Source organism: Scyliorhinus canicula, chromosome 2 (assembly GCF_902713615.1).
Source record: "Scyliorhinus canicula chromosome 2, sScyCan1.1, whole genome shotgun sequence".
In the NCBI taxonomy this organism is placed as follows: Eukaryota; Metazoa; Chordata; class Chondrichthyes; order Carcharhiniformes; family Scyliorhinidae; genus Scyliorhinus; species Scyliorhinus canicula.
This window is the reverse complement of record NC_052147.1, coordinates 128,096,366-128,106,524: the sequence shown is the minus strand read 5'-3', so window position 1 is coordinate 128,106,524 and position 10,159 is coordinate 128,096,366. Positions and strand designations below refer to the sequence as shown.

Sequence of the window (10,159 nt, the reverse complement as noted above, 5' to 3'; positions counted from 1 at the left end):
TTCCATGGCTGAAGTTTCGCTGAACTTGCCTCTTGTTCTGCCTAAGTCACCAATTCTCCATGCAACTTACACTTACTTCTCCCCATGTCCTCATTTTGTTGAAATTAAACTCAGCAGTTACCTCGAGGGCGATTCTCTGGCCACGTTGCACCCGGCCCAAACCCCGCTGTCTTGAGAATAGTGGGAGAGCTCCGAAATGGGATTGGTGCCGGCCGCCAAACAGTGCGCGATGCTTCTGGCCTGTTGCAGCTGATGTGATCTGCTTCTCCTCCTCACTGGCGTGAACCAGAATAGCATATTTAAATCATCAGTTAAATAATCCAGAACAGTTCGAAGCCAAATTCTCATGGCTCCTGGTAATCTCACCCCATGGCACAGTGTGAAGCCAGCGGGAATTACTCCACCACTGGAGACCAGAGGTGGGATTCTCCGGTCCCCCAGCTGTGTGTTTCACGGTGGCACGCCGTTTGCTGGTGGCGGGATTCTCCCTTGACACTACTTGTGAATGGAATTTCCCATTGAATACACCCCATGCCCCTGGGAAACCCACAGGCAGGTATGCACGGCCAGCGGGAACAGCGAATCCCACTGGTCGGAGAATTCCTAGCCAGATGTGATGACCACGCAAGGGGGACTCTGAAGTTGTGGGAGCTCTGCATTAGCCTGGTATATGGCAGGGAAGTGTCTGAAATGGGGAGGGGGCTGAAGGAGGGCATTTGTCAACCCCATAGAGAGGCATCGCTCACTGTGAGGAGGGATGGGTTGGTGGCGATTTAGGAGGGTTGTTGCTGATGACAGTAAGAAGCATGGAGAGGGAGTATTAGATGGGAGACCCACCGGGAGGGCTTGATGCCAATGATCCTTGTGAGGGGGTGGCGGGAAGGGGGTGGAGAGAGGGAGATTGATGCCCGTGAGGTTGGTGGGGGCTGAAACCCCAGTGCCGGCGATGTTGGGGGGTGTGGATGCCTTGACAGTCACTTTGAGATCATGAAGCTCTGTGAAGTTGGGCTTTCTGCCGTGTTTAGGCCCCGCCTCTCTCAATGCAGGTGAAAATCATGCCTCCTTCAAAAAAAGTGTAGGGACAGCTGGCACAATTCATACCGATCTTCTCGCTGGAATTGACACAAAGTCATTTTTTGGGGGAGTTTTGCCTTTACCTCCTACTCTAACTCATTCTTTCTCATGACACTAAGAGTGGGATTTTCTGGGCCATACCCACTAGTTGGATCTTCCACCCCACCAAAGTTAATTGGGCTATAAACAGAAAATACTGGATAAAGTCTAGCAGCATCTGTGGCAAGAGAAAGAGTTATCGCTTCGTCTCCATGTGACTCTTTTACAGAGAAGAAAGTCAATTGGACTTTTGATCGGTTCACTGCATCCGCCGTGGGGGGCTCACTGAGCCAGGGCCGGGTAGTCCTGGCCAAAGAGTGGGGAATCCTCCTCTCTCCCTACAATTTACAGACTTTAAAGACTTGTATTTGATGGTCTCATCATTTCTCCTATTCTTCTCCATGTTGCTAGTGTTTAGTATCAAAACCTCTTGTAACGCAAGTTCTTTTTTTAACTGATCCATCTCCTTCCTTTTGCACAGGATTGTAGCTAATTATGTGTGCGAAGACAACGGAAGTTGGAGGAATGTGCTCTTCTGAGGAGCAAAACATCAACAAGATCCACTCTCTGCAAGCAGAAAATTATGATCAACGTAAAACCATGTACAACAGTGATGTGTTGAACACGATCAAAAGAAGCCCCAGTTTTATCAAGACCGGGAAAGGTTCAGCTAAAGTAACCTTCGAAGAACAGGTAGAGTCTACAGCAGATTGAGCAGACAATATTCTGATTCAAATGACTTGTGTGATTATCAAAGAGAGAATGAGGAGTGCTTTCCACTCGAAGAAGCTAGTATCCCCATCGAATTCTTCCAGGGCAGCTAGAGCGATGGTTAGATAGGGAGTAAAATTCCTTCTGTGCTATTTCATCAAGTACGCGCATACACACCAAGTGCATTCACATACCCTATGCTTAGATACAGTAAAGCTCTCTGTACACTCATTTCAAAAATACCCAGGTCTGGAGCAGCACAGGTTCAACAAAGCATACAATTCCCTCTACACTTTGGCATAAAACACTCCCAGAAAAGGTGCAGTGTAACACAAACAGAGTGAAACTCTGATTATCATTAAACAGACTGGCATTGGGCAGATACAACATAGGTTAGGTATAGAGTCAAGCTCATTCCCCAATTTTCCATCAGAGGTAGCAAGATAATACTAGGATGAGATGTCTGGAATTAAAAGTCTAGTGCTGGCCATGAAACTATTGTCAATAATTGTAAAAACCCATCATCAAGTTCACTAATGCCCTTTAGGGTAGGAAACCTGCTGTTCTTTTCTTACCTCCTCTGGTCTACATGTGACTGCACGCCTACAGCAATGTGTTGATTCTGAAACGGCCTAGAAAGCCACTCAGTTCAAGGGCAATTAGGGATGGGCAATAAATGCTGGCCCAGCCAGTGACAGCCAGGACAGTAGGTAGGATTTTGCAAGGCCAGGCCAGATGGTGGGGGGTGAATGTAATGCGACATGAATCCAAGGTCCCGGTTGAGGCCATACTCATGTGTGCGGAACTTGGCTATAATTTTCTGCTTGACGATTCTGCGTTGTCACACGTCATGAAGGCCGCCTTGGAGAACGCTTACCCGGAGATCAGAGGCTGAATGCCCTTGACTGCTGAAGTGTTCCCTGACTGGAAGGGAAAATTCCTGCCTGCTGATTGTCACGCGATGTCCGTTCATCAACCGGGACCTTGGATTTATGTTGCAATACACTCACCCCCCACCATCTGGCCTGGACTTGCGAAATCCTACCAACTGGCTTGAGACAGTTCACACCTCTTTAACGTGTGATTATCCCTCTCTCCAGTTGCTCCATCTGGACCTGTGAAGACTTAATTACCTGCAAAGACTCGCATTCAAAGTATCGTCTTGCATCTTTGACTTTGTCTATATGTATGTTTCTGGGACCCACCCCTTCATTCACCTGAGGAAGGAGCAGTGCTCCGAAAGCTAGTGATACGAAACAAACTGTTGGACTTTAATCTGGTGTTGTTAGACTTCTTACTGTGCATAGATTAGATACACAATGGAGAGCCCTCTACATCATCCTGACAAACACTACTGGAGAGTTAGAGCTGCAGCTTCTGAGAGTATCAGGTCTTTGAGCATAAACTGTAAAAGATAAAGGAGAAGATCTATGGGAAGCAGGGCACAAGGCTAAACTTGGAACCATGAAGCAGCTGGTAGTTTGGTCCTGGGGGATGGGGGGGGGGGGGGGGGGGGGGGCTGCTGAGGAAGGAAAGGAACAGAAATGTTCTAGTTCTAGAGGGATTCAGCAATGAAAAAGAAAGATAGCACTTTCCCCAGTCATGATTGAGATACTCATAAAAGTATCTGCTGAACTGGTGCCAAGGAATGAATATCTCACAGCAACTAAAGGGGAACTTTGGAAGGGGTGGAAAGGGAAGACTTTCAGAGAATCAATGGACTTAGGGAATGTGCAGGAAAATAGAGTTGACGTGGAAGATCAGGCACGATTGTGTTGAATGTTGGAGCAAGCTCAACAGGTATACTCCCACTCCTATTTCTGATGCTCTATATTCCTATGAAAGGGTAAATAGAGCTGCAGAAAGGGCATTAAACCAATAAAGTGAGGGGATCAGAGAAATGAAAAGAATATTCAAAATAAACTAAAAAGCGATAACAGGAATCAGAGCAAAGATTCTGCAGATAAGGTTAGATGAAGTGGGAGGAGGATTTGTGAAGCAGAAACAACAGTTGGCCAAATACCCTGTTTCTGTGTTGCAATTTCTTTTTTTTTAAATAATTTTTATTGGAATTTTTTACAGAAAATATAAAAATATAACAACAAGTATAGCAACAAGCAGTAATATGCAACTAACAGCCCCATAACACCCATAATTCCCCCCATACCGTAACATCACATGTATCACACTCCCCCCACCCCCCCCCAACAAGAGAACTTAACCATAAATTAAAATTAAATAAATCAAATTTAAATAAAATAAGCAAACATAATCAACGTCCCCCCCCCCCCCCCCCCCCCCCCCCCCCCCCCCCCCGGGTTGCTGCTGCTACTGTCCCAGTACCCTATCGTTGAGTCAGAAAGTCGAGGAAAGGTTGCCACCATTTAAAGAACCCTTGCACCGATCCTCTCAGGGCGAATTTGACCTTCTCAAGCTTAATGAAGCCCGCCATGTCGTTGATCCAGGTCTCCATGCTTGGGGGCCTTGCGACCTTCCATTGTCCTTCGCCGGGCTACTAGGGACGCAAAGGCCAGCACATCGGCCTCTTTCGCCTCCTGCACTCCCGGCTCTACCCCAACCCCAAAGATCGCGAGTCCCCATCCTGGCTTGACCCTGGATCCCACCACCCTTGACACCGTCCTCGCCACCCCCTTGCAGAACTCCTCCAATGTTGGGCATGCCCAGAACATATGGGCATGGTTCGCTGGACTCCCCGAGCACCTGACACACCTATCTTCACCCCCAAAGAACCTACTCATCCTCGTCCCAGTCATGTGGGCCCTATGCAGCACCTTGAATTGAATGAGGCTAAGCCGCGCACATGAGGAGGAAGAATTTACCCTCTCCAGGGTATCAGCCCATGTCCCGTCTTCGATCTGTTCCCCCAGTTCCCCCTCCCACTTCGTTTTCAGCTCCTCTACTGACGCCTCTTCCACCTCCTGCATAAGGTTGTAGATATCGGATATCTTCCCCTCCCCGACCCAGACTCCCGAGAGCACCCTGTCCCTCACCCCCCTCGCAGGGAGTGCAGGGAATCCCTCCACCTGCCGTCTAGCAAATGCCTTTACCTGCAGATATCTAAACATGTTTCCCGGCGGGAGCCCAAATTTCTCCTCCAACTCCCCCAGGCTCCCAAACCTTCCGTCGATAAACAGGTCCCTCAGCTGTCTAATGCCTGCTCTATACCATCCCTGAAATCCCCCATCCATGTTCCCCGGGACGAACCTACGGTTCCCCCTTAACGGAGCCTCCATCGAGCCCCCCACTTCTCCCCTATGTCGCCTCCACTGCCCCCAAACCCCCACTTCTCCCCTATGTCGCCTCTACTGCCCCCAAATCTTGAGGGTAGCTGCCACCACCGGACTCGTGTTGTAATTTCTAAGGGCACGATACAGCCGGTGGATGCTGGGAGAGGCCTCTTCTGGGATCTACTTGGCTCAGCATGCCTCCCATTGTGGGCGGGATCAGTATTTGGCAAATCTGCATACTATAGTGAGCAGCTTGTCTCCCTCTAATACACAGCTCGCCTGATCTAACCGAAGAGTTTGGATGTAACTCCTTCGGTGAGCACTGTTCCGTACTGGTCTCCACATTTTTAACTGCTGTCCCGATTTCCTCCTGTACTGAGGAGTTCAGGTGAATGGAGCTCCTCAGTGCATGAAAAGGGACTAAGTGTGGCCTCGGTAGGGCGTTCCCCGTTGAGGCCCTGGATTGCAACAAAGTCCCGTTCAATAGCGTTGGCTTTCTTGGAGCTGTGAGTGCCGGGAAACAGCTGGCTAAACACGCTCGGCATGGGACTCTGTTGCAATTCAGTTAGATTGCACCCTAAATAGTTAGATATGTGTATATACATTTATATTTCACAATTGTTGATGCTGCCAAGCTGAGTGGTACAGTAAATAATGTAGCTGGGAACAGAATAATGCAAAAGTACCTTAATAAATAACTAAATGGGCAAAATTCTGGAAGCTGGAATCATCCATTTTGGATCCAAGAATGGTAAATCAGAGAATTATTTTCTTAAATGGTGAGAAGATAAGAACTGTGAATAAAGCACAGAGAGATTCAGGGTCAAAGAACAGAAATCACAAACCTCATCAACAAGTGCAACACATAATTGGACAGAAAGTGCAACCAAGAAATAAGATGAAGGATTGGAATGGCCAAAGATGCATTAGAAAAAATGGAAAAGATTGTGTTCAACTCAAAAATAGCCATGAAAACCAAGCTGAGAATCTTGGAATGCTACACCACACCAATTCTGATATGTGAAGTGACTGTTGGCATGACAATGCAGGGAAGAATTGAGGCTGCAGAGTTGTGATTTTGAAGGTGGATAATGAAGACATTTTCGACAATTCACACTATCCGTGACAAACTATTAGTAAAATCTGAGACCAAAAGAACACACCTGACTAAGTACATGAAGAATATTATGGGCCAGGGTTTAGAGAACCCCAAAGTGTATCATGGAGTTCAGCTGACCCACAACTTTTACTAGATTGTGGTATGGGGAGCACACGGCCCACTCTGCAGGTGTGGTACAGCAGAAATGGAAAAGTATTTCTTAAAGCAAAACAAATGTTTATTCTATGAACTCAAGTTAATCTTTTAAAAAACATACAGTGAACATCTTAGCAACCATCAATTCAAATACAAACCCCAAAGAATACAACACTAAGTAATCCTTAATAACTTCCCAAACAACATCCAGAAGACAAAAGACCCTTTTAACACAAAGATCAGGTTTAAATTCACGATTGAGAGCAGTTACCACTTTGAAAATCCCAAATGAACATTCATAAGCTTGCAGAGATTCATACACACCCTGCTGTGATTTCAGCTTCTCCAAAACTAAATTGAAACCAAACCCACAGTGCAGCAAAAAGCCTAAAGCAAAAATAAAAAGCTGACAGACAGCCCAGCTCCACCCACTCTCTGACATCACTGCAGTAATAAACATCCATTTCTTAAAGGTACTCTCACTACAGATATTTATGTACACACCCATTTATAGATACCCATTTCTTAAAGGTACTCTCACATGACAAGAATCAGATGGAGAGAGGGTCTTTGAGAGAGGGTCGGTGCAGACCCGCTGGGCCGAATGGTCTCCATCTACACTGTAGTGATTCTATGAAATCTTTGGGTACATAATAAAAAATCATGGGATGCGATTCAGCGGTCTCGTCGCGCCCGACTTGGTATCTGAACAAGGCCATTGAATCTCGCAAAAGGCATCTTGCACGATTTGCAATGCTTGAAACATCTCGCGAGATTCAATTGAATCTCATGATACGTCGTGATCTGGGTCACGCCCTCACTGGGCATGGTGCAGATCAGCATATTTAAATGAGCCAGATGAGGTTGATCCATGCTTCGAGAGATGGAGTAACATGGAGGTTCATGGTTGCCAATGTCCTCTTAGGGTATGGTACCTAAAGAGAGGAAAATTGAATGGAAAGAGAGGGCTAAAATATTAAGGGGTTGAAAACCTTTTACAGTTGTCGAGAGCCCTGGTTAGCCCTCATTTAAAGCACCAATTTCAATTATATCTGCTACATCTCATATACGTTGTAATGGGGAAGGAGCAACAGATATTCTGAGGTCCAGAGGTGAGGTGAGAGTGACTGACTTTGCATCAAGGCAGCATTTGACCGAGTATGGCATCAAGGAGTTCTAGCAAAACTGGAGTAAATGGGAATCGGGGGAAAGCTCTCCATTGGTTGGAGTGATACTTGGCACAGAGGAAGATGGTTTTGGTGGTTGGAGGTCCATCACCTCAGTCCTGGGACGTCACTGCAGGAGTTCCACAGGGTAGTGCCCTAGGCCCAACCATCTTCAGTTTCTTTTTCTCAGCTGCTTTATCAGGCTGTTTTAACTCAGTGGGCTAGACAGCTGGTTTGTGATGCAGAACAAGGCCAGTAGTGCGGGTTCAATTCCCAGACCAGCTTACCCGAACAGGCGCCGTAATATGGCAACTAGGGGCTTTTCACAGTAAGTTCATACTTGTGACAACAAAAGGTTATTATTATTTTATTTTTAAAATTTAGATTACCCAATTATTTTTTCCAATTAAGGGGCAATTTATTGTGACCAATCCACCTACTCTGCACATTTTTGGGTTGTGGGGGCGAAACCCACGCAGACACGAGGAGAATGTACAAACTCCACATGGACAGTGACCCAGAGCCGGGATCGAACCTGGGACCTCAGCGCCGTGAGGCAGCTGTGCTAACCACTAGGCCACCGTGCTGCCCAAAGGTTATTATTATTATCAATGACATTCCTTTGTCATAAGGCCAGAAGCAGGGATGTTCACTGATGGTTGCACAATTTTCAGCATCATTTGCGACTCCCCTGTTCACCATCTACAATGCTCAAGTCAGGAGTGTGATGTAATACTCTGCATTTGTTTAGATGAGTGCAGCTCGGGCAGCACGGTGGCGCAGTGGGTTAGCCCTGCAGCCTCAGGGCGCTGAGGTCCCAGGTTCGATCCCAGCTCTGGGTCACTGTCCGTGTGGAATTTGCACATTCTCCCCATGTTTGCGTGGGTTTCGCCCCCACAACCCAAAAATGTGCAGACTAGGTGGATTGGCCCTTTAGTGGAAAATTGCCCCTTTAGTGGAAAAAGTTGATTGGGTATTCTAAATGTAGAAAAAGAACAGATGAGTGCAGCTCAAATAAAACTCAAAAAGCTCAACACCATTCAGGACAAAGCAGCCTGCTTGATTGTCACCCAATTCACAAACATTCACTCCCTCAACCACTGACACAGGGTGGCAGCAGTGTGTACCATCTACAAGATACACTGCAGGAATTCACCAAGACCCCTTGGACAGCGCATGACCAAACTAATGACCACAACCATCTAGAAAGATAAGGATAGCAGATATGTGGGAACACCACTATCTGGAAGTTCCATCCAAGACATACACCATTCAAACTTGGAAGTATATCGCCGTTCCTTTGCTGGCACTGGTCAAAATCCTGGAACTCTGTCCCGAATAACATTGTGGGTGTACCTACACCATATAGACTGCATAGGTTTATGAAGGCAACTCACCACCAGCTTCTCAAGGTCAATTTGGGGCGGGCAGTGAATACTGGCCTAGCCAGTGATGCCCACACACCATGAATAAAAAAAATCAGAATGCAACAGGGCTAAAGGGTTAAATTATGACGAAAGCTTCATAGAATTGTTGTGTATTCCCTTGACTAAATTAAAGGCTGATCTAATTGGGATGTTTAAGACGATTAAAAGACTTTGACAGGATAGATAGCGATAAATTATTTCCTCTAAATTTGTCCAGAATGAGAGAGCATTACCTTAAAATTAGAGCTAAGCCATGGGGTAGCATTGTAGCACAGTAGTTAGCACTGGTGCTTCACAGCTCCAGGGTCTCAGGTTCGATTTTCGGCTTGGGTCACTGTCTGTGCAGAGTCTGCACGTTCTCCCCGCATCTACGTGGGTTTTCTCCGGGTGCACCGGTTTCCTCCCACAAGTCCTGAAAGGCATGCTTGTTAGGTAACTGGGACATTCCGAATTTTCCCTCAGTGTACCCGAACAGGCAGCCGGAATGTGGCAACTAGGGGATTTTCCTAGTAGCTTCATTGCAGTGTTAATGTAAGCCGACTTGTGACAATAATAAAGATTATTATTATTATTGAGGTGCGATGTAAAGGTAATGTAAATCCAGGAAACTTTCCCCCAAAAGCTATTGTGTTCAGTTTAATTTTTTAAAGCTAAATTGCCAGGTGTTTTGGTTGACAAGATTTTTTATTTATTTATGGGACGTGGGAAATGCTGCATTTATTGCCTAACCCTAACACCCCTGAGAAGGTGGTGGTCAGCTGCCTTCTTGAACCACTTCAGTCCATGTGCTGTCAGGAAGGGAGTTCCAGGATTTTGACCCAGCAACATTGAAGGAACAGCAATATATTTCCAAGCCAGGATGGCATGTGGTTTAGATAGGAATCTGCTGATGTTGGTGTTGTAAGGAACCCCTTTGTCCGACCTTTGACTCTTTTTTAATCCCTGACTTGTTGGCTACTCTGACATTGCAGATTTTGTTTTAAACTACAGACTTTCTAACCCCCCACCCATTGCAAGCTGCTATTTGAGCTGGCCCAGGCACACCCTTCTATCCAGCGTGCTATGTGGCATAGTCCTGTAATACCATTTTGATCGACTTGGCTAGCAGCCGATCGGCTCTTTTGAAATTTTGGGATTTATCCCATTTTGGATTCTTCTTGCTGGAGCCCTTCAGAAACTTCTGAAACACAAGACAGATTAAATTTTGGCTCTCTTAGAGCACCAGAAGCATATCTCAAG

At 46.3% G+C, this 10,159-nt stretch overlaps 1 protein-coding gene across 1 annotated transcript in view; it reads left to right on the top strand.

Moving 5' to 3' along the window:
- The first annotated feature begins 1,608 nt into the window (after positions 1–1,608).
- Positions 1,609–10,159, top strand: part of trpm2 (transient receptor potential cation channel, subfamily M, member 2) — a 254,653-nt gene continuing 246,102 nt past the window's right edge. Inside the window, exon 1 of the mRNA XM_038790260.1 lies at positions 1,609–1,806. Within this exon, the coding sequence (XP_038646188.1) occupies positions 1,609–1,806 (198 nt within the window). The remainder of the gene's footprint in view (positions 1,807–10,159) is intronic.